Source organism: Pelobates fuscus, chromosome 3 (genome assembly GCF_036172605.1).
Source record: "Pelobates fuscus isolate aPelFus1 chromosome 3, aPelFus1.pri, whole genome shotgun sequence".
Lineage (NCBI taxonomy): Eukaryota > Metazoa > Chordata > Amphibia > Anura > Pelobatidae > Pelobates > Pelobates fuscus.
The window spans coordinates 83,462,862-83,488,919 of NC_086319.1; the positions used below are offsets into that span (position 1 = coordinate 83,462,862).

At 39.6% G+C, this 26,058-nt stretch overlaps 1 protein-coding gene across 1 annotated transcript in view; it reads right to left on the reverse strand.

Moving 5' to 3' along the window:
• SLC34A1 (solute carrier family 34 member 1) overlaps positions 1-26,058 on the reverse strand; it is a 146,860-nt gene that overhangs the window by 74,626 nt on the left and 46,176 nt on the right. The window contains exons 6-10 of the mRNA XM_063446157.1: positions 18,877-18,952; positions 14,260-14,448; positions 12,799-12,930; positions 12,051-12,194; positions 11,466-11,577 (exon numbers count right to left, since the gene is read on the reverse strand). Of these exons, the coding sequence (XP_063302227.1) occupies positions 11,466-11,577; positions 12,051-12,194; positions 12,799-12,930; positions 14,260-14,448; positions 18,877-18,952 (653 nt within the window). The remainder of the gene's footprint in view (positions 1-11,465; positions 11,578-12,050; positions 12,195-12,798; positions 12,931-14,259; positions 14,449-18,876; positions 18,953-26,058) is intronic.

Consider the following 26,058-nt stretch of genomic DNA (forward strand, 5'->3'; position numbering starts at 1 on the left):
AGTGAAGGCTGACTGAACCCGACGCGCGTTTCGGCGTAACCGTACGCCGTCATCAGGGGTATCTAATGGGAGGCTGTCCCCGCGGTTTATTTAAACCGGCATCTCAATTAGGTCCACGTGGGTATCTACCAATCCCGTGTATTCAGAGCAGAGAGGGGGCGTGGCATGAATATGCCGTAGAACCAGCCCCTCACGTGTTCTCCGACCAAATAACTGAGACCAGTGCATTTAGACCGGGATTTAACCCTTGGAGTGCCCAAAGAGTTGCCACTGAAAATGTAATAAAGGATCACATAAAATGAATATGTATAAACAGGAGCCTACAGCTAGTTTGAGATATAAATTACAGATATCCGTATATAGCCGGTTTTACAATAACCTGGCAACATGAAAACAGATACTGAGTTATCACTGGCAAATAACTGTAGATATCATCCAAGTTTATATATTTAAGTAAATGATCCTAGATATACATGGGGTATAATGGGGCACCCAAGACAAGGGTAGCAGGCTAACCCACAAGTATACAGGCCATAGTGAGAGTATATTTTTGGGGGGGAGCCTAGAAGTGTCAAAAATAGAAATCAATAAAGAAATATATACATATATACAAGCTTGTTATTAAGATAACATTATTTGTCAGAATATGGCAGTACTTTAAATGAATGGGGAGTAAGAGAAGCCCTCATTCAACCCTGTAGGTGAACGTGTTTTGAGATGATAGATCCAGAAAGCTTCTCTCTGTCTAAGTCTCAAATCCCAGTTCCCTTTTCTAGGGGGTTGAGGTATATGCTCAAGACCCATAAATCGAATACCCGCTGAGGAGTGGTTATGGTATTGGTGTAGGTGTCTTGAGACAGGCGTCTCCAGATGTCGTCTAACTGAGTTAACGTGTTCGCGTATCCTAAGTCTGAAATGGCGAAAAGTCTTTCCCACATATTTTAGACCACAGGAGCAGGTCAGCAAGTAAATCACGCCTGTTGTATGACAATTGAAAAAAGAACGAGGTTTAAACGTCTTTGAGTCACCCATGTCAGGGATTGTCTTGGATTGTCTACTGATGAATGGGCATGCACTGCAGTGACCACATTGAAAGGTACCCATAGGTAAGTATTTATGAAAGTAGCCAGAGGGGGAAGTTGTTGAGAGATGACTGGGTGCTAAAATATCTCTCAGGTTCCTGCCTCTTCTTGCTGTAATCGAAGGGAAAGGTGGTAGGATTTCTTTTAAGTGCTTATCAGACTTCAGGATGGGCCAGAATTTCCTAAAGAGATTTGACATAGTGTCCCAACCAGCATCGAACGTACCAATGCAGCGTATTGTGTTCTGCTCAGTCTTTCGACTCACATCTGTGATCAGTGTTTCACGTTCAGTTTGAACAGCTCTAAGATAAGCTCTTTTCAGAACCCTGTTTGGGTAGCCCTTGGTCTTAAACATATGTCTTAACTCATTCGCCTTAAGTTTGAATTCTTCCATTGTTGAACAATTCCGGCGAAGTCTCAGGTATTGACCTATGGGGATTCCAGACTTGAGCGGTGTAGGATGATGGCTGGTCCAGCATAGAAGGTTATTGGAGGCAGTCTTTTTCCTGAATAGGGTTGTATCAATTTTGCCCCCAGATACCTGTAGTGTTAGGTCTAGGAAACAAAGTTTTTGACCTCCCACTTCACTCGTGAAACGTAGATTGAACTCGTTATTATTCAACAGATGTACGAATTCCTTGAATTTCTCTGATGTATCTAACCATATCAGGAACACATCATCGATGTATCTTTTCCAGTAAAAAATCTGATCGATGTAAGGTTTCAAAGCTGGGTCTAGCTTAATGCATCTCTCCCACCAGCCAAGATGTAGATTGGCATATGAGGGCGCACAAGACGTCCCCATAGCTGTGCCAGTGGTCTGGTGGAAGATTTTACCATTAAACAAGAAGACATTATGGGTTAGAATGAATTCAAGTAATTCAGTTATGAAATTCACATAGTGCTCGGGTAGGTCAGTTTCGAGTTTCAACATTTCACAGGTATGTTTAATGCCAAGGTTGTGGGGAATTGAGCTATAAAGGGCCTCCACGTCTAGACTGCATAGAGTAGCGTTTGGTGGTAGGACGAGATTAGTTAGTAATTTTAGCATTTGTTTCGTATCTCTAAGAAAAGAGGGTAGTTTCTGCACTACTGGAGATAAAACTTTATCAATATAAATGCTGGCATTCTGTGTCAAGTTATCACATCCGGAGACTATAGGTCTACCGGTTGGGTCTGTTAGTGATTTGTGCACTTTAGGCAGGCAGTAAAAGGTGGATAAAACTGGCTGTTTAGTGCACATGAACCCAAACTCGTCCAGATTGATAAGTTGTTGGTTAGCCGCTTTTGTAAGTAGGGTTTTTAACTCAATTTGGTATTGTTGTGTGGGGTCTTTAGTAAGTACACGATAAGTGCTTTGATCAGATAGTAACCTTTCTGCGATTTGGATGTAGTGGTCTTTGTTAAGTACCACCACATTCCCCCCCTTATCCGAGGGTTTGAAGATCAAATTCGTATAGCTCTGTAGTTTTTTAAGAGCTATTGCTTCCTGTGAACTAAGATTACCACTGGGAGATAGGTCAAAGTCTGCCACATTTATATTTTCAATTTCCCTGGTTATCATTTCAAGAAATACCTCAAGGTTTTTATAGTCTTGAAAGTGTGGAGTGAACTTACTCTTGGGTTTTAGGTTGGTATATGGGATATCATGATGTATGGAACTTTCCCCAGAGTTAAGCAATTCAACGAGAGTATCTAGGCATTCTAGGTCTTTAGGTAAGAGGCCCAGACTTTGTGCCTTGATTTCTTTTTGTACTGCATGGTATTTGAATAGAGCCAACTTCCTCACAAACAAATTGACATCCTTAGTCCAGGTGAACTTACTGAATGTTGGGACGGGAACAAATGATAGTCCCTTTTCCAGTATACTAAGTTCGGTTGTGCTAAGGGTAGTGTTGGAGAGGTTAATGATACACAGAGAGGATTCTCTTATTCCCTGCGTCGTCTCTGACCTCTGCCTCGGTACCTGGTGTGCGGGCCCTGAGTTAGGTCCGCTTGTCTTAGCCCTAAAAAATCCACCCCTTTCTTAAGTATGCTTTTGGGTGGATTTCTAGGAGTAGAGCTTTGGGATTTTTCCGTTTCCGTGTCTGTTGAGTCGTACTCAGATGTACTGAATTGGTCAGAATCCACTTTGGACCTCTTTTTAAAGGAGCGGTAGATTCTACCTTGTTCAAAATCCTTAATGTCTCTCATATATTTTTGGTGTTTCCTTACTTTAATTATATGAGAGAATTTGTCCAGATTGGATTTAAGTTTAATTTCCAGTGTTTCGAATTGTGGTTCTGTTTTGAATCCTTGGACCAACTCAATTTCTTTGTCCAATTCAAGTTGGACATTAGTTAGTTTCATGGACTCATATTTACAGATGATACTCATGAAAGTATTTGAGCATTTAGAAGCTGCCTCCTCCCATTCCTTATAAAACTCTTCTGTCTCAGCCTGTCTAGACGGGAAAGTCTGAACCCTTAACCCTCTCGGTATGATATTTTTGGCAATATATTTTTCAAGGGTAGAGACTTCCCAACTTATCCTGATCTGCTGTTTAAAGAGTTTGGTTAGTTTGTTAAAACTAGTATGAATATTAGGAGGTGACAGTGTTTCCAAAGTGCTATCTGTACTGAAAACGGAGTCTACGTCCGCACACCAGGTACTAGCATTAGGTTTATTGGATAGGAAGCCAGCCATGTTCAAGGTGTTAAAACTGACAAATAGTAATGTTGATGACCTTTAAGGTGAATAACACCAGATTATGAGATAGAGAAAAATTTGGAAAAGCCTCTAGGGGTCAGAAGATTGGGAAGGAAATTCCAAACCCAACTTCCGTGCCCCAAGAGAGACGGTCACCTAGACTGGGTAATAGGGCATAACCCTGTAATTACAAACATGAAAAGAGGAGATTACCCAACCCGGGTGTCCTTTAATAAGGCAACCAGATGGGTAGAAACCCAGTCCAATCTTGAGCTAAAACGTAGCAAAAACAAAAAAACTTTATTAAAGTCTATTAAAAGACTGGGTGAGGGTCGTAATGGACAGAGTCCCATAGGGAGAATGATAGCTGCATAGGTAATCAGCTTACAATAGACTGATTCTATTAGGCAAGCCCCTTACTTGTAGGTCGAGGCAGTATGCTAAGCCATGCAACAATCCGGGAAACAAAACAGCAGTAGGGACAGGAGGGAGGAGAGAGAAAAAATAATAATAAAATAAATGATCTCACACGCCAATCCCCTAAAGTCCTGTGCTAGCCCTTATTCTCCTGAATAACACCTTCGTGGGTGTTCTATTCTAAGACTCAACTAAGTCCATACAGATATCGCCCCAGTTAAATAACTAAACAAACATGAGTGCAAAAAAGGTGCTGAAGTGCTCAAGTAAGTGAAGGCTGACTGAACCCGACGCGCGTTTCGGCGTAACCGTACGCCGTCATCAGGGGTATCTAATGGGAGGCTGTCCCCGCGGTTTATTTAAACCGGCATCTCAATTAGGTCCACGTGGGTATCTACCAATCCCGTGTATTCAGAGCAGAGAGGGGGCGTGGCATGAATATGCCGTAGAACCAGCCCCTCACGTGTTCTCCGACCAAATAACTGAGACCAGTGCATTTAGACCGGGATTTAACCCTTGGAGTGCCCAAAGAGTTGCCACTGAAAATGTAATAAAGGATCACATAAAATGAATATGTATAAACAGGAGCCTACAGCTAGTTTGAGATATAAATTACAGATATCCGTATATAGCCGGTTTTACAATAACCTGGCAACATGAAAACAGATACTGAGTTATCACTGGCAAATAACTGTAGATATCATCCAAGTTTATATATTTAAGTAAATGATCCTAGATATACATGGGGTATAATGGGGCACTCAAGACAAGGGTAGCAGGCTAACCCACAAGTATACAGGCCATAGTGAGAGTATATTTTGGGGGGGGAGCCTAGAAGTGTCAAAAATAGAAATCAATAAAGAAATATATACATATATACAAGCTTGTTATTAAGATAACATTATTTGTCAGAATATGGCAGTACTTTAAATGAATGGGGAGTAAGAGAAGCCCTCATTCAACCCTGTAGGTGAACGTGTTTTGAGATGATAGATCCAGAAAGCTTCTCTCTGTCTAAGTCTCAAATCCCAGTTCCCTTTTCTAGGGGGTTGAGGTATATGCTCAAGACCCATAAATCGAATACCCGCTGAGGAGTGGTTATGGTATTGGTGTAGGTGTCTTGAGACAGGCGTCTCCAGATGTCGTCTAACTGAGTTAACGTGTTCGCGTATCCTAAGTCTGAAATGGCGAAAAGTCTTTCCCACATATTTTAGACCACAGGAGCAGGTCAGCAAGTAAATCACGCCTGTTGTATGACAATTGAAAAAAGAACGAGGTTTAAACGTCTTTGAGTCACCCATGTCAGGGATTGTCTTGGATTGTCTACTGATGAATGGGCATGCACTGCAGTGACCACATTGAAAGGTACCCATAGGTAAGTATTTATGAAAGTAGCCAGAGGGGGAAGTTGTTGAGAGATGACTGGGTGCTAAAATATCTCTCAGGTTCCTGCCTCTTCTTGCTGTAATCGAAGGGAAAGGTGGTAGGATTTCTTTTAAGTGCTTATCAGACTTCAGGATGGGCCAGAATTTCCTAAAGAGATTTGACATAGTGTCCCAACCAGCATCGAACGTACCAATGCAGCGTATTGTGTTCTGCTCAGTCTTTCGACTCACATCTGTGATCAGTGTTTCACGTTCAGTTTGAACAGCTCTAAGATAAGCTCTTTTCAGAACCCTGTTTGGGTAGCCCTTGGTCTTAAACATATGTCTTAACTCATTCGCCTTAAGTTTGAATTCTTCCATTGTTGAACAATTCCGGCGAAGTCTCAGGTATTGACCTATGGGGATTCCAGACTTGAGCGGTGTAGGATGATGGCTGGTCCAGCATAGAAGGTTATTGGAGGCAGTCTTTTTCCTGAATAGGGTTGTATCAATTTTGCCCCCAGATACCTGTAGTGTTAGGTCTAGGAAACAAAGTTTTTGACCTCCCACTTCACTCGTGAAACGTAGATTGAACTCGTTATTATTCAACAGATGTACGAATTCCTTGAATTTCTCTGATGTATCTAACCATATCAGGAACACATCATCGATGTATCTTTTCCAGTAAAAAATCTGATCGATGTAAGGTTTCAAAGCTGGGTCTAGCTTAATGCATCTCTCCCACCAGCCAAGATGTAGATTGGCATATGAGGGCGCACAAGACGTCCCCATAGCTGTGACACCCGGGTTGGGTAATCTCCTCTTTTCATGTTTGTAATTACAGGGTTATGCCCTATTACCCAGTCTAGGTGACCGTCTCTCTTGGGGCACGGAAGTTGGGTTTGGAATTTCCTTCCCAATCTTCTGACCCCTAGAGGCTTTTCCAAATTTTTCTCTATCTCATAATCTGGTGTTATTCACCTTAAAGGTCATCAACATTACTATTTGTCAGTTTTAACACCTTGAACATGGCTGGCTTCCTATCCAATAAACCTAATGCTAGTACCTGGTGTGCGGACGTAGACTCCGTTTTCAGTACAGATAGCACTTTGGAAACACTGTCACCTCCTAATATTCATACTAGTTTTAACAAACTAACCAAACTCTTTAAACAGCAGATCAGGATAAGTTGGGAAGTCTCTACCCTTGAAAAATATATTGCCAAAAATATCATACCGAGAGGGTCAAGGGTTCAGACTTTCCCGTCTAGACAGGCTGAGACAGAAGAGTTTTATAAGGAATGGGAGGAGGCAGCTTCTAAATGCTCAAATACTTTCATGAGTATCATCTGTAAATATGAGTCCATGAAACTAACTAATGTCCAACTTGAATTGGACAAAGAAATTGAGTTGGTCCAAGGATTCAAAACAGAACCACAATTCGAAACACTGGAAATTAAACTTAAATCCAATCTGGACAAATTCTCTCATATAATTAAAGTAAGGAAACACCAAAAATATATGAGAGACATTAAGGATTTTGAACAAGGTAGAATCTACCGCTCCTTTAAAAAGAGGTCCAAAGTGGATTCTGACCAATTCAGTACATCTGAGTACGACTCAACAGACACGGAAACGGAAAAATCCCAAAGCTCTACTCCTAGAAATCCACCCAAAAGCATACTTAAGAAAGGGGTGGATTTTTTAGGGCTAAGACAAGCGGACCTAACTCAGGGCCCGCACACCAGGTACCGAGGCAGAGGTCAGAGACGACGCAGGGAATAAGAGAATCCTCTCTGCGTATCATTAACCTCTCCAACACTACCCTTAGCACAACCGAACTTAGTATACTGGAAAAGGGACTATCATTTGTTCCCGTCCCAACATTCAGTAAGTTCACCTGGACTAAGGATGTCAATTTGTTTGTGAGGAAGTTGGCTCTATTCAAATACCATGCAGTACAAAAAGAAATCAAGGCACAAAGTCTGGGCCTCTTACCTAAAGACCTAGAATGCCTAGATACTCTCGTTGAATTGCTTAACTCTGGGGAAAGTTCCATACATCATGATATCCCATATACCAACCTAAAACCCAAGAGTAAGTTCACTCCACACTTTCAAGACTATAAAAACCTTGAGGTATTTCTTGAAATGATAACCAGGGAAATTGAAAATATAAATGTGGCAGACTTTGACCTATCTCCCAGTGGTAATCTTAGCTCACAGGAAGCAATAGCTCTTAAAAAACTACAGAGCTATACGAATTTGATCTTCAAACCCTCGGATAAGGGGGGGAATGTGGTGGTACTTAACAAAGACCACTACATCCAAATCGCAGAAAGGTTACTATCTGATCAAAGCACTTATCGTGTACTTACTAAAGACCCCACACAACAATACCAAATTGAGTTAAAAAACCTACTTACAAAAGCGGCTAACCAACAACTTATCAATCTGGACGAGTTTGGGTTCATGTGCACTAAACAGCCAGTTTTATCCACCTTTTACTGCCTGCCTAAAGTGCACAAATCACTAACAGACCCAACCGGTAGACCTATAGTCTCCGGATGTGATAACTTGACACAGAATGCCAGCATTTATATTGATAAAGTTTTATCTCCAGTAGTGCAGAAACTACCCTCTTTTCTTAGAGATACGAAACAAATGCTAAAATTACTAACTAATCTCGTCCTACCACCAAACGCTACTCTATGCAGTCTAGACGTGGAGGCCCTTTATAGCTCAATTCCCCACAACCTTGGCATTAAACATACCTGTGAAATGTTGAAACTCGAAACTGACCTACCCGAGCACTATGTGAATTTCATAACTGAATTACTTGAATTCATTCTAACCCATAATGTCTTCTTGTTTAATGGTAAAATCTTCCACCAGACCACTGGCACAGCTATGGGGACGTCTTGTGCGCCCTCATATGCCAATCTACATCTTGGCTGGTGGGAGAGATGCATTAAGCTAGACCCAGCTTTGAAACCTTACATCGATCAGATTTTTTACTGGAAAAGATACATCGATGATGTGTTCCTGATATGGTTAGATACATCAGAGAAATTCAAGGAATTCGTACATCTGTTGAATAATAACGAGTTCAATCTACGTTTCACGAGTGAAGTGGGAGGTCAAAAACTTTGTTTCCTAGACCTAACACTACAGGTATCTGGGGGCAAAATTGATACAACCCTATTCAGGAAAAAGACTGCCTCCAATAACCTTCTATGCTGGACCAGCCATCATCCTACACCGCTCAAGTCTGGAATCCCCATAGGTCAATACCTGAGACTTCGCCGGAATTGTTCAACAATGGAAGAATTCAAACTTAAGGCGAATGAGTTAAGACATATGTTTAAGACCAAGGGCTACCCAAACAGGGTTCTGAAAAGAGCTTATCTTAGAGCTGTTCAAACTGAACGTGAAACACTGATCACAGATGTGAGTCGAAAGACTGAGCAGAACACAATACGCTGCATTGGTACGTTCGATGCTGGTTGGGACACTATGTCAAATCTCTTTAGGAAATTCTGGCCCATCCTGAAGTCTGATAAGCACTTAAAAGAAATCCTACCACCTTTCCCTTCGATTACAGCAAGAAGAGGCAGGAACCTGAGAGATATTTTAGCACCCAGTCATCTCTCAACAACTTCCCCCTCTGGCTACTTTCATAAATACTTACCTATGGGTACCTTTCAATGTGGTCACTGCAGTGCATGCCCATTCATCAGTAGACAATCCAAGACAATCCCTGACATGGGTGACTCAAAGACGTTTAAACCTCGTTCTTTTTTCAATTGTCATACAACAGGCGTGATTTACTTGCTGACCTGCTCCTGTGATCTAAAATATGTGGGAAAGACTTTTCGCCATTTCAGACTTAGGATACGCGAACACGTTAACTCAGTTAGACGACATCTGGAGACGCCTGTCTCAAGACACCTACACCAATACCATAACCACTCCTCAGCGGGTATTCGATTTATGGGTCTTGAGCATATACCTCAACCCCCTAGAAAAGGGAACTGGGATTTGAGACTTAGACAGAGAGAAGCTTTCTGGATCTATCATCTCAAAACACGTTCACCTACAGGGTTGAATGAGGGCTTCTCTTACTCCCCATTCATTTAAAGTACTGCCATATTCTGACAAATAATGTTATCTTAATAACAAGCTTGTATATATGTATATATTTCTTTATTGATTTCTATTTTTGACACTTCTAGGCTCCCCCCCCAAAATATACTCTCACTATGGCCTGTATACTTGTGGGTTAGCCTGCTACCCTTGTCTTGAGTGCCCCATTATACCCCATGTATATCTAGGATCATTTACTTAAATATATAAACTTGGATGATATCTACAGTTATTTGCCAGTGATAACTCAGTATCTGTTTTCATGTTGCCAGGTTATTGTAAAACCGGCTATATACGGATATCTGTAATTTATATCTCAAACTAGCTGTAGGCTCCTGTTTATACATATTCATTTTATGTGATCCTTTATTACATTTTCAGTGGCAACTCTTTGGGCACTCCAAGGGTTAAATCCCGGTCTAAATGCACTGGTCTCAGTTATTTGGTCGGAGAACACGTGAGGGGCTGGTTCTACGGCATATTCATGCCACGCCCCCTCTCTGCTCTGAATACACGGGATTGGTAGATACCCACGTGGACCTAATTGAGATGCCGGTTTAAATAAACCGCGGGGACAGCCTCCCATTAGATACCCCTGATGACGGCGTACGGTTACGCCGAAACGCGCGTCGGGTTCAGTCAGCCTTCACTTACTTGAGCACTTCAGCACCTTTTTTGCACTCATGTTTGTTTAGTTATTTAACTGGGGCGATATCTGTATGGACTTAGTTGAGTCTTAGAATAGAACACCCACGAAGGTGTTATTCAGGAGAATAAGGGCTAGCACAGGACTTTAGGGGATTGGCGTGTGAGATCATTTATTTTATTATTATTTTTTCTCTCTCCTCCCTCCTGTCCCTACTGCTGTTTTGTTTCCCGGATTGTTGCATGGCTTAGCATACTGCCTCGACCTACAAGTAAGGGGCTTGCCTAATAGAATCAGTCTATTGTAAGCTGATTACCTATGCAGCTATCATTCTCCCTATGGGACTCTGTCCATTACGACCCTCACCCAGTCTTTTAATAGACTTTAATAAAGTTTTTTTGTTTTTGCTACGTTTTAGCTCAAGATTGGACTGGGTTTCTACCCATCTGGTTGCCTTATTATAGGACACCCGGGTTGGGTAATCTCCTCTTTTCAAAGGTGATTTAATTCCTAAATGACAGTGAATTGAGCAGTGAAACTTCAGAGGCATGTGCTATACACAAAAACAGATTTGCTAAGCTATAGTTACTTTGGTGATTATAGTGTCCCTTTAATAAGCAGGGAGTAGTATTCAACTCATCTATTTATTGAGAAGAAAAAAAAATTCAACTTGCAGTAATAGCATTGAGTATCTGTGTTTAAGCATAGACAATAGAGCGAAACTAGTCATTTATTTTACACCTTTTCTATTCTTTTCTTTGTGTGTGTCTGACTCATTTTGTTTATGTAAATAAAGCTAATTTTAATTCTGTTGGGATTTCCAGTAAGTGTGCGGCATATATGTTTAGAACAAGGGACCAACATGAGTTGACTTGTTGGAATGGTTGAAACGTTAACTTTAAAAGAGAGGATCAATTTTAAATTTAAATTTCATATTATTTTTCCTTTATTGTGTATAAGAAGCTTGTACACCAACTTACTACATGTCTACAATGCACCAGATGCCAATGTATAGTGAAAGAGCCAACGTGAAATGATTATAGTCAAAGGTTCAACTATCTTTGATAACTACATTAAAAATGGGAACTGGAATTAAAATTCATAGAGTTGGGTGTAACACCTACCTTTTGAACTCGTTCCGGTCACCAGCTTGCATAAGTGCAACAAGGGTGTTCGTAACTGAGGTACCAATGTTGGAGCCCATAATAATTGGAATGGCTGATCTCACCTCCAGCACTGAGATAAAAATGAAACACTTGAATCATACCCAGAACAACAATTTTACAAACACAATTTTCACATTTTAATTTCCTAATTTCTCAACGTCAGCAGACACACCTCTAGTGACTGCCACTGGAGGTACATTAACCCTTGTAATGTAAACATTGACATTCCTTCTGAAAGACAGCGTTTTCAGTTGCAGGATTAAAATGTTAGGGACATGGCACCCAGACCACTTAATTGACCACTTAATTGAGATGTAGTGGCCTGGGTGCCTATAGTGTTCCTTTAATACATCCAGATTGACTAGGAATGGAATCTAAAAGCATTTATTCTGATTGTTTTACTCATAAAAAGTGTATTTCAGACATTGTACAACAAATATCTTATTCAATTTGCACTCTCCTGTGCTCAAGACTGCTATTACATGATGATTGTGATATACCTGGTCATGTGACCCTTCCCCATGTTTTTCGAATAACACTTACGTCCAGACGAGACCATGCTGACAATGATAGAAGTTGATGTGCTGGAACTCTGGACCAGAACCGTGACCATAATACCCACAACAAGGCCAGCCACGGGATTCGACAGGATTGCATTATCTTTGAAAATATCTCCAGCCACCTTTCCTATCAGAGAAGATATTAATTTGCTTATTCTTCATCATAAACTTAAAATGTTTAAAAGTATAATATGTGAAGACTATTGATCTAAGTGTAAATTTGCAAAAACACATGCAGTGCAAATAATACATTGGTAGAGTTGGTAGATGGCACGGTTTGATGTGTTTTACCATCAAAATTATTTCAGGAGGACAGAAAAGGGCTGGTAGCTGGGCATTCTCACACGGGCTTATTCTTGGGACACATGGGAGGTTTAGAGTAATTTTTAATATTTAATTACCTCCTCAGTTCACAACCTTTAGGTCTGAGGAGGAAAGTAAAGTGAAAAGAACACTGGGTAAGTCCTGTTATCTAGTTTGTTAAAATAATGTCAAACATTGCAAAAAAAAGTGATCTTATAAAAATGTGCATGTTTACAAAAGTCAACATATAGATGTTTAAGGGTCTGGGACTTGTAATTTTTTTCCATTTCGGAAATATGAATTTTCTAACAAACTAAGTATGTTAAACTCTTATGTCTAGTATCTGGCTTCTTTTCTGTGACATGCACGAAAAGTAATTTTCCCTATTGAATTCTGCTAAATTAGAAAGAGCAAATACAGAGAATTACCTCCAGCCAGTTGGAAGGCTGAGCTGAGCACGTCCAGGGAGCAGACGAAGAGATAGAGGAACCCAAACAGCAATGGAATCTTTAGGAGAGACACGCTCCTAGACTTGAGCTTCTCGCAGCTTCCACGCTCTACTGCAAAGGTCAAACATGACAAAACCACTGGAATTTGTGCTTAGTGATACATTCTGCCAGAACTCAATTTGTAGTTACATTACAAGGCACAATGTTCAAGTAGGTTGCCAGCAGAAGGACCATATGTTATAATGTGGTGTCAATAATTTCCATTAGTTTTTAGGGACTACATAAATAATAATAATCAGAATATAAATGAATATTTTAAAGCCACACTCTACTGGAGCAAATCTAACATGCAATAGAATAATTTCCTATTATTTATCCATGAAGGATTCCATTAATTTTTCCTAGTTTTCAGCTATATTCGAGCTAATCAATGTTATATTATCTTATTATGGCCCCAAAATGATTTAACATTTTTGAATGAACTTTTAAAAGGATTTAATAGATTTATTTATTTATTTATTTTATATGATGTAAGGACCCTGGACATCAAAATGTTGATTCATTGGTGTAATCATTTTTTACTTGTTTAACCCCTTAAGGACCAAACTTCTGGAATAAAAGGGAATCATGACATGTCACACATGTCATGTGTCCTTAAGGGGTTAAACAAATTCCTAATTCCAAAGACCTGTAAGTGTATCCTTTTTTGGTAACTATTATATGCAGAATATATACAGTGGGACCTCGGTTTACAAACGCCTCGGTTAACATAATTTTCGGTTTACAAATGAAAATCCATTGAAAATAATGCCTCGGTTTACAAATTTGTTTCGCAATACACAATTGCACCTGGGAGGTTTATAGCACCGCCCCCTGCATGCTGGAGCCTGTGGGTAGCACGTGGCGTCGAGTGTGGAGGTGTTGGAGCGGCTTTTGCATCGAGTTTTGGTGCCATTGTGGAAATTGTTTGCAGTGGTTTTGGGACTTTTTGGAACTTTTTTGGTGCATTTCTCAAGCTGTGGAAAGCTTCATTGTTTGCATGCCTTTTATTGTGTGTTCTGCATTGTGGGTTGGTTTCCATGCCAGCTCATTTTGACTTATTTCAGACCTCCAGAACGGATTAATTGGTTTTCAATGCATTCCTATGGGAAACCGCGTTTCGGTTTACAAATGTTTCGCAATAAGAAACATCCCGGAGAACGCATTAAATTCGTAAACCGAGGTCCCACTGTATATCTTTTTGGATTCATACATGTTCAGGAGACCATGTGAGCTTGCAGGAACCTTAGCCATCAACAATCTGAAATGTATTTATATTCTGGGATTTTTTTTCAAAGATGCACTTAATCAATTTTTATATGTGTCTTATGGTTATTTTTTATTGCGTTGACATTTCAGTGAAATCTATTTCAACAAAAATTATTTTCACCATCCTCTTACCTGATTCATTTAACTCATCCAGTGTATGAAGAGGATTCTGATGCATTTTTCCGCCATGGGTGTCAACCTCAAATTGCTCAGCAATTTCAGAGTTCCTCCTTGCTAAAGAGCCAGGATATAAGCAAGCAAAGTCAAGCTGTGCAACAGTTCCGAATGTGTTAAGTGGACAAGGCATGGTACCTGGGAGAACTGTGGAAAAGTTGTGTGTTTAAGGAAAATGTACAAATCATTTTATTGGTAATATAAACATTAGCTAAAATAACAGACAGGAAGTAGAAGGTATTACAATGTAGTCCAAGGAACAATTGCCCAATTAATCACCCCATAAAACTAGTAATGCTTTTACTATAGTGAGGAGTAAAGAGGACAGCCCTTCTGAATCTGGCCGATGTTGTCAACCCAGTCTCTCAAGCACTTACGCGTGTTTGTCATCAAAAGGAGCCTAGCTTATTGAAAAGTATAAGCAAGAACAGGTAACATTGTCACCAACAGGCTAAATATTAGTATGGGAAAGATTAGTATAGGAAGCAAGAGCATACAAAGTTTCCAAATTACAAACCAATAAAGGTGTCAATTCGTGAAGGGATACTGTATCAGGAGTGGTAGAATATTATAAACAATGCCAGCTGTACGATGGCTCACGGGAGCATATCTAGTGAAACATGCAATCCAAAATAAAGGAAGAGAATGATCCATGTAGTGGGGGGAGTTATGGGGTGGTTATGTGGGTGGAAGGGTATTTAGAGGGAAGTGAAGAGTGGAGTAATTGAAATATGAGCAAGGGAGAGAAAAATTGCCACGAGTGCTGGAAGGTGACCACCCGAGAAGGCCAGGCATGTAGTTCAACCAGTAAATCCATCTGCCACTAATGCATTGTTGGGTATCTGTTTGGAGAATAACATATGATTGTAGATTTGGGAATTATTTCCATAATATTCACGCACCCGCATGGCTTGCTCAAGCTCTCAGTAGCATGGCTTGGCTAGGACAGCCTGGCATATGTAAAAAAAAAAAAAAAAAAAAAAAAAAAAAAGCAAGAAAAGAAGCAACTAATAACTAGCTATTAGGTTGTTCAAACATCAGACATGGGCAAGTATACTTTTATTTGCAAAACTTCTTATGCAAGATTTTTCTTTACAGGAAGTGTTTAGGAAGGCTGTGCAAGTCACGTGCAAGGATGTATGACTAGGGCAGTATAAACAATGTGATTTAACTCCTAAATAGCAGAGAAATTAGCAGCGAGACTGTGGGGGCATGATCTGTGCATTAATACTGCTTCATCAGGCTAAAGTTGTTTTGGTGCCTACAATGTTCCTTTAATACAAACTGCTATGCAAACAGAACCATGGTATCAGGTAAGGATGTGTAAAGCTCAATATAAAGAATGTATTTTTAAATAATAACAAAAATTACATTTTATTATTTTCACTAACCATACCAGTTTTGCAATAAAAAAAACAAAAACAAAAAAAACCAAACAAACAACAAAATTACATTTCTTGACAGGAGTGCAGTAAAATCTATTCCATTACTGTATTCACTAGGGTTTGTCACGACTAACGTGATTGCCATAACTCTTATACTGTCACAGCTGTAGTTCATATTCTCTATTTCATATATGACATCTGGAACCCATATAAGAGTCAATGACATTTCTTCAGCTAATTTTTTTTCTTGTGTGTGTGTTTAAAAATACAAATAGCGGACATGACCCTTGGAGGAAAAAAAAAAAGTTTGAAAATAAATTGAGGGGACAAACACACGTCTAAACAATAATGGCATGCAATCCACTGCTTAAGATAATATAGCTAGAATTAAATAGGTTCATCTGTTAACTTTTTGTGTGCCAGAATGTTTTTCAATGAATTCGTTTGACAAACAATAAGTCAAATGGCGAATTTGTATAAACAAATAAACCCTTATAGGGCTAATTGCCATACTGGTTTTGCATGCTAAGGTATAAATGTGTAGTTGCAAATTTGGACAAACCTATTTAGGGCAACTTGTGGCCAATTTATTGAACTTCTCATTGGTGAAGACCAACCCTGAATTATATCCTTGTACTGGAAACAAAAATTAAAATGAAATGTCTCGAAAACTACAAATTTGGAAGCAATGCTGAGTCAATAACATTTTTCATAAATTTATAAATTCCTGTGTTTTTTTTTTTGGGTGGGGGGGGAAGAATTCAGATCAAGGTTATCTCTTAAATTTGATGGAATTGAATATATTTAATATTTACTGATTTGAAGGGAAATTAAATTTTTTTTAACTTGAAGCAGTTTTGGTGTATAGATCATGCCCCTGCAGTCGCACTGCTCAATTACCTCCCATTTAGAAGTTGATTCACTTTATTTGTACAGCTCTAGCTACAACTCCTTGCATGTGACCTGCATAGCCTTCTTAAACACTTCCTGTAAAGAGACATCTAATGCTTATACTTCCTTTTTTGAAATTTGGTTTCATTTAGATGTATTATCTCCTGCACTGCCAATAGCATTGCTGGACCCTGGAGGAAACTTCTGTATGTGATTAAAGTTCAGTTTATAGGGCAGGAGATAAAAAACTTTTAAAGTAAGTTAACATGTGACTAAAAATGAAACAATTTTTCCTCGAAGGATTAGGAATAGAGATCTATTTCTTGTATCTATTAATTTATGGTATGTCTAGGGCTGCATAAACAGAAGGAATAGTGATTTAACTCTTAATTGGCAGAGAATTGAGTAGTGAGACTTCAGAGGCATGATCCAAACACCAAAACTGCTTCATTAAGCTAAAGTAGTTTTGCTGAGTATAGTGTCCTTTTAATTTCTCTGTTTCTCTTCACCCACCTGTCTATCTCTGCCAGTTAGTTATCCCACTTGATTCTCCAAGATCTCTTTTCCCACGTATCTTTTTACAACACCCCCTCTCTTCCTCTGCTATCTCACATTTCCCCCTCACCTCTAGCTCAGTCTTTTTTGCTCACCCTTTTCCACAGAAATGTCCCTTCTTGTCTTCTCAGTATTAGTTTTCTGTCACATGACATTGCTTCTTTTTCCTTCTTCATCAGTATATGCCTGTCTATTGTTTTTCTATGCATCTCTACCCCCTGCTATTAACACTTCATTCTTTCACTATCCAATTCCTCTAGTCAGTCTCTCTCTTATATTGTAACTCACCTATTTGGAAGATGCTTTGTATATACCCAATGTGGCCCTGTTGGTGGCTGTGGATGATGGACCCTTCCTGGATGCTTGCTTATTAAAGTATTCAAATCATATAATAGACGTTTTCTGACCTCAGATATAATTTCATTAAAAGTAAAATGTCGGCTGTCTGCTGCACATTTTTTGTAGTGCAGCATAAATAGTAATGAGGTGAATATCAGGTATGTGTAGATCTACTGATGGCTGTCAGAGTGAAATGCTCACATCCTGAAAGATTATCAACTACACTTGCTCATACCAAGAGTGGGAACTCAACAATGAGTTCAATGGAGCTGACATTTATGGCAAAGTAATTGAGTTTAAAAAAAAAAAAAAAAAAAAAAAAGCATCTTGCCCAAATTGTAGAATTTTTTTTTCTACGTAACTATTTTGGTCTAAATATTAAAAGTTTGTTATCAACTCTCACAGAAGATACCCTAAGAGCACTAGTACCCGTGTTAGTCCTCAATGTATACCAGTGGTCCTGGTTTTCCTAGTAGTGCCACTGGAACAGAATTGGGAAGTACTTAAATCTCTGTGGACTTTTTTCACAAAGACCGCTCTAAAAAAGGGCATCCATGGGTTAAATTGCCTAAAAACATATCTAAAAAACGTGCAAAATATAGGCCTGAAATAAAATAAATGCCAAAAAAATGTTTTAAAAAATAAAAAGGATAAGGATATTTATAAGGATATTTATCTATTTCTCTCTTAGACAACTGTTTAGTGTAGATTAAAATAAAGTGTTTAGAATAGTCAATAAAGAACAGAATTATCTTACTGTTTATTACACAACCAAATCTTGATCAAATGTATCTGTTTTTATTATAATTACTATTAAATCATTAATAAGTTAATATGATCCCAATTATCAGTGCAGCAGATATACCAAAACATAGCTTGTTAGTGTGATACTCTACACAAACTCTACTCCATTTTAATGGAACAATTGCTATACTTTTCAAAGTATCTTTTATGTTCGTATTCTATTCTTTATTTGAGGATTATTTGTTAATCTTTAAAATGTTATAATATATATAAACATCTCTAGCAGGACTGTCTCTTGTAAAACTCTCGTAAAACTGGTCAAGATATTTAATTTTACCGTGTATCACTTTATGTGCTTTGTTTCTTTTTTCTTTTTGTATTCAGAAAAAAGATTGTCAAAAAAAACACACCGAAAATTAAAAAAAAAAACCTCAGTCATACATTTACCGGTACTTTAATCTCCCATAGAGCATATATTTTGTTGATGATTGTTATAGTTCATATTTTTTTTTGATCTTTTATAAAAAAATTGGTCAACAATTGTGAATATTGAAAAAAGAGAAGTAGGTTACAACGATTGCAAATTTGACCAGATATATCAAAAAAGGGCATTTCCGATCCAGTTGTGAAAAAAACAGGTTGTACTCCATGGGGAACCTACCTAGACCTCTTCTTCCTCTGTGTATGTCTGATCGGTTGTACAACCTCTCTTCGTGGTACTTCATTATTCCACAAATCTGCAAAGACAAACATATACAGATTTCAAACATTCTTTTTTCAATTTCACTTGGTTGACAGTGTGGGCTTCATATCAGAGGCTCATTAGAGAGTAGAGGAGGATTTGGATGGTTCTGATGAGTGAAGGAATAAGATTGTGGGCTGAAAGCAGGTGAAGAAGAGCTCCTGTGTCTTAGTGACACTTCTAACTCTGGCTCATTCCTTTGAGAGACAGGTAATAAAGGCAGTCGTATGTCATTTCCTTGAGGACACAGCCTCTAATTTGATGGCATTTGTGGAAAATATGCTCTGCTGCTATTTATAAGAATAATGATATCGCTTTATCCGCTTTATACCAGCTAGGAATTTGAAGGCTTGTTCTAGAGAGAAATAACTTTTACACAAGTTTTTCGAATATGGGCATGCATATACACAATGCATTATTGATTATGTGCATGATCTACTACTATCATATATTTTTTAGTGAGACATGCATTTAAAAAGAAAGTTTTATTGTCATAGGATGCCAATAACCATCTGGGAATGTAAACAAGGTGAATACCTAATCACCTGGTCATTAGTTTATAGGAAAAAAATACTTTAGACTGAATATTTACCTAGGCAAAACTGGATATTGGATAACCTGCTAAGTGATATCAATCACTGTGGAGACCATCAATACATTTATTTTCTTGAGCATTACATTTTTTGGACCTCCATTCACCTTTGTTGGTAATAAATTGAGGACTATGTTACCATAGCAGCCAACAAACATACCTCCTCCTTATTATTATTATTATTATTATTATTATTATTATTAAAGCGCCAACAAAGTCCATAGTGCTGCACAGTAGGCAGGTTAACAGAAATGCATTTGCAACAAGATGAGCTGGACACATAAGATTCTTTGGTAAACCTGGAATTTAACAAATTCAACTAATGGTGAAATTGAGTGTTAAAATGCGACCATAGCTGAGGTGGGGATTTTGACACATCAGCTATTTTAGCCTAAATATTGAATTTCAGATTATATTAATTATATTTCAGTGTTCAGTGAATAACCCTGTCACGCACCCAGTCAGACTTTCTCCATTATAGATTAATATTGCATTCATACAGCGCATCCCTTGTCCTCGCCAAAAAGTCATACTTTTCCTCTCTCATTAGTTTATGCTAACCCAATTCAAGGCGTCTCTTTGACACCTTTAACTCTCTTCTTTGACCAGCTGTGGCCACCCCCCAAACTAACCTTACAGCCGATAGCTTTGCACGCTACTTTACCGACAAGATTGAACAACTAAGGAATTCTCTCCACATTGCCACTCTCTTTATCAACCACATGTAGATCATGCCTTTCCTACCCATCAGAACTTCTCCCCGGTTACTAAACAAGAGCTGGCTGCACTTTTCTTCTCCTCTCGCCCCACCACTTGCCCACTTGATCCTGTCCCATCTTACCTTATCAGATCTCTCGCTCCTTGTCTTGTGCCTTCATAACACACATTTTCAACTGCTCTCTCTCTTCTGGCGTTGTCCCTGCTGCCCTTAAACATGCCACTGTAGTACACATCCTGGAAAAAAAAAACTTTTGACCCGTCCTCCCCTTCTATCTATCGTCCCATATCCCTGCTCCCTTTTTCCTCAAAGCTTCTGGAAAGACTTGTCCTTACCCGTCTTGTTCACTTCCTCAATTCTAACTCACTCCTTGACCATCTGCAGTCTGGATTCCACCCCCTCCACTCTACTGAGACTGCTCTTACCAAAGTTACTAACAACCTAATCGCAGCTAAGTCCAGAGGCCACTACTACATATTAATTCTTCTTGACCTCTCTGCTGCCTTTGACACTGTTGATCATGTTCTCCTTCTTCAAACTCTTCAATCACGAGGTCTCTGTGACACTGTCCTTTTGTGTTTTTCCACCTATCTCTCCCCACTCTCATTCAGTGTCTCCTTTTCTAATTGTAGCTCCACCCTTTGTCCTGTCTTGGTTGGAGTCCCCCAAGGCTCTGTACTTGGTCCCCTTCTATTTTCTCTTTATATTGCCTCTCTTGGCAAACCTATTACCTCATTTGGATTCCACTACCACCTGTATGCTGATGACACGCAGATATGTCTCTCCTCCCCAGACCTCTCCCCTGCAACGTGTCTTCCATCTCTGACTGGATGTCCTCCCGCTTTCTGAAACTCAATTTATCTAAAACTGAGCTCCTTGTCTTTCCTTCTCCTAATACTGATCCTCCTCTTTCGCTCTTCCTTCAAGTTAATGGTACTCACATCAGTTCATCCTTGCAAGCATGCTGTCTTGGCGTTATACTTGATTCTGGCCTCACCTTTGAGCCTCATATACAGTCTGTTATCAAATCCTGTAGATTCCACCTTAAAAACATAGCCCGCATCCGCCCCTTTCTTATGCAAGATTCTACTAAGGACCTTGCCCATGCTCTAGTAATCTCTCACATGGATTATTGTAACCCTCTCCTACACCCTGGTCCAAATTATTATGCAAATTCTATTTAAGTTTCACAAAGATGAAATATTTTGTTTTTCAGTTTAACTCATGGATGGCATTGTGTCTCAGGGCTCTTTTGATCACTGAAAACAATCTCGGACACCTGTGATAATTAGATTGCCAGGTGAGCCCAATTTAAGAAAAAACTACTAAAGGAGGGTGTTTCACATTATTAAACAGAGCACCATTTTCTTGCAATATGGGGAAGAAAAAGGATCTCTCTGCTGCCGAAAAGAGTGAAATAGTTCAATGCTTTGGACAAGGTATGAAAACATTAGATATTTCACAAAAACTTGCGTGATCATCGCACTATTAAGATATTTGTGGCTGATTCAGAGCACAGATGGGTTCGTGCAGTAAAGGCACATTGAGGAAGATTTCTGCTAGATCCATGCATCGGATCAAGAGAGCAGCTGCTAAAATACCATTACATAGCAGCAAACAGATATTTGAAGCTGCTGGTGCCTCTGGAGTCCCACGGACATCAAGGTGTAGAGTCCTCCAGAGTCTTGCAACTGTGCATAAACCTTCTATTCAGCCACCACTAACCAATGCTCACACGCAGAAATGGCTGCATCGGGCAGAAAACTACATGAAGACTAATTTTCAAACAGTCCTGTTCACTGATGAGTGCCGTGAAACCCTGGATGGTCCAGATTGATGGAGTAATGGATGGTTGGTGGAAGGCCACCCTGTTCCAACAAGGCTGCAACGTCAGCAAGGCGGTGGTGGAGTCATGTTTTGGGCCGGAATCATGGGAAAAGAGCTGGTCGGCCCCTTTATGGTCCCCGAAGGTGTAAAGATGACCTCTGCAAAGTATGTGGAGTTTCTGACTGACCACTTTCTTCCCTGGTACAGAGGGAAGAACTATGCTTTCCGTAATAAAATCAACTTCATGCATGACAATGCACCATCTCATTTTTTGGGAAGAAGCTCCCCTGTCCTCCCGCGCGATGCTGTGTGGAGCGTTGCCGCGCGTTACCATGGCAACGCTCCACACAGCATAGCGGAAGGACAGGGGAGCTGCTTCACAGATCACTCCACCTGCCTCCCGACACAGCAGTACTTACCACCACCGGACCACCAGGAATGGCTGTGTCTCCCCCTCCTTTATTAAAGGTAAGAAGGAGGGAGGGGATACTGATTTAGTATTTTTTTTAAAAACACATTTACCCCCCCACACCTCATCCCCACACACACACACAGCACCCCTACCCCCCCACACACAGCACCCCTCCCCTCCACAGCACACCTACCCCCCAACATCCCTCCCCAGCACCCCTCCCCTCCCCCACACCCAGTATCCCTCCCCTCCCCTACACCCCTACCCCCACACACATCACCTCTACCCCCCCACACAGCAGCCCTATCCCCCCCACACAGCAGCCCTACCCCACGACACACAGCACCCCTACCCCCCCACACAGCACCCTTACCCCCCCACACAGCACCCCTACCCCCCCATACACAGCACCCCTACCCCCCACAGCACAGCACCCTTACCCCTGCCCAGCACCCCTACCCCCACACAGCACAGCACCCCTACCTCCCCACACAGCACAACACCCCTCTCGCACACACAGCACCCCTCATACACACACACACATACAGCACCCCTCACACACACACACATACAGCACCCCTCATACACACACAACGCCCCTCACACACACACACAGCACCCCTCACACACACAAGCACCCCACACACACACAAGCACCCCACACACACACAAGCACCCCACACACACAGCACCCCCCCACACACACACAGCACCCCACACACACACACACAGCACCCCTCACACACAACACAGCACCCCTCACACACAACAACCCCCACACACACAACACCCCCCCTCACACACACACACACCCCTCCCCACACACACACAACACCCCTCCCCACACACACACAACACCCCCACACACACACAGCAACCCTCACACACACACACAGCAACCCTCAGACACCCACAGCACCCCTCACACACAGCACACACACAGCACCCCTCACACACAGCACACACACAGCACCCCACACAAACACATACACTACACCCCTCAATGCAGTATGTGTGTGTATTCAGCAGTCTGTGTGTGTGCATGTATTCAGCAGTCTGTGTGTATGTATTCAGCAGTCTGTGTGTGTGTGTATTCAGCAGTCTGTGTGTGTATTCAGCAGTCTGTGTGTGTGTATTCAGCAGTCTGTGTGTGTGTGTGTGTACTCAGCAGTGTGTGTATTCAGCGGACTGTGTGTGTATGTATTCAGCAGTCTGTGTGTGTGTACTCAGCAGTCTGTGTGTGTGTACTCAGCAGTCTGTCTGTATGTGTATTCAGCAGACTGTGTGTGTATACATCAGTCTCTGTATTCAGCAGTCTGTGTGTGTGTGTACTCAGCAGTGTGTGTATTCAGCGGACTGTGTGTGTATGTATTCAGCAGTCTGTGTGTGTGTACTCAGCAATCTGTGTGTGTGTATTCAGCAGACTGTGTGTATGTATTCAGCAGTCTGTGTGTGTATGTATTGCATTTGTTGGAGATACTAATAAATATAAGCTTAATTTTATCTATTTTATATCATTATTCAAAATTTGTATCATTGAACTCTCTGTTGTGTTCCTTTAAAACAAAAGTTGTTAATTAGTTCGGACAACAGTACGAGTTGTTTTTTTCTAAACTTAAACCTCAGTATTCAGGTTTAATTGCTGTGTTGGCACTTTAAGGAAAAAAAAGTTGCCATGTATTGCGGTTTGGGCACTCGGGCTCAAAAAGGTTCAGACCAGAGCTGTTTTAACACTTTTGTGGTGTTTGTGTTTAGCTGTAATTTTCCTCTCTCTCGTTTACTGTTCCCATACAAATTATATATTGTTTTTTTTCAGGACAAAAAGAGCTTTTCTTTACATACCATTATTTGTATCATGTCATATAATTTACTTAATTATAATAATGTAAAAACATGTTTTTTTTACTTTTACTTGAAAAATCTTTTATTTATCTAAAAAAGCTAATACAAAAAACTGCTAAATATATTCAAAATGTTGTCCTGAGTTTAAAAACCACCCAGTGTTTACATGTGTTTTTGCTTTTTTTTTTTTTTAAAGTTATGGGGCAATAAATACAAACAGGAAATTGCTGTTTCAAAATATATCAGTAGTGACATTGTAGCACTGTTATCTGTCATAAATCTCAGAATCACACCCCACATGTACATATTTTTTTAAAGTAGACAACCCAGGGTATTCAATATGGGGTATGTCCAGTCTTTTTTAGTAGCCACTTAGTCACAAACACTGGCCAAAGTTAGCATTTATATTTGTTTGTGTGTTAAAAATGCAAAAAACAATTATGAACACTAACTTTGCCCAGTGTTTTTGACTTAGTGGCTACTAAAAAAGACTGAACATACCCCAACAATTATATCATCAGTGATATTTTTTTATTATTTTAATTTTAATTTTTTATTTTAATTTATTTTAATTTACTTATTATTTGTATTTTATAATAACATATATACAATATATATAGTTATTATTTAGATTATATATATATGTGTGTAATTTAATTATAAGTTTATTTTTATATTAATATATATACATGTATGTATGACATTATATATATATATATATATATATATATATATATATATATATATATGATATATAGACAGATATTATAACCCCAACCCCAAGCATGACATAAGTGATGCCAACATGCGTGTGTCAGCGAGATGCACGTTTTGGCGTCACAAGGTCAGTTTTGACCATTCCCTGCCCTTCTAGGGCTATTAAAGATCAAGTTTGGTTTTTATCAGTTTGCATTGCGTTTTCCATATGGTTAGTTAGAGCGCATTACCGGTATTTATTGATTATTTCTGGCTTATCTGACCTTGGCTTTTCCTTGACCATTCTACATTCTATTGTCCTTTAGCTATACTCTAATTTATTCTGCTTTCTGTTATCGTGACCTCAGCTTGCTTCTTACTACACTGTTTAGCATTCAGTCCGGCCACTGTAAGGCCCGGTAATACACTCTTCTCCAATTAGATTTATATTTTTTTAACTTCAGTTCTGTCATTTGGGATGTAGTTATGACAGTATATATTTTGCAGCACACTGATTGGTCAACGTTTGCTCCCTTTTATTTTCATCTTGGTACAAAAATTATGATGACTTGACATTTGGTAGAAATTCAGGTGTCCCGAAATGTTTTCTATTTGTGGAGAAAATGGTAAATAGAAGTATATTAGGAAAAACTAGTAAGAAATATATATTTATTTATATATATCCCAGGCAATCAGCAACTGTTTTTTGCAGCGACATTATAAGAGGGCTTTATCAGTCTATATATTGTACAGCGCTACAGAATTTGCTGGCGCTATATAAATAATAAAATATTAATAATAATAGTAATATATTAACCCTGCCCTGTGCATTCTCCTTGTGCTTGTAGGAAATCACTCCCTACACACTTTTTTTATTTAATATTACTGGCATTTATAAAGCGACAATAAATTCCGCAATGCTGTACAATTGGGAAAAAAGACAAAACACAACAAGAACAGACCAATACAACAGGTAGAGGGCCCTGCCCGTGCGCTTACAATCTAAAGTTTAAA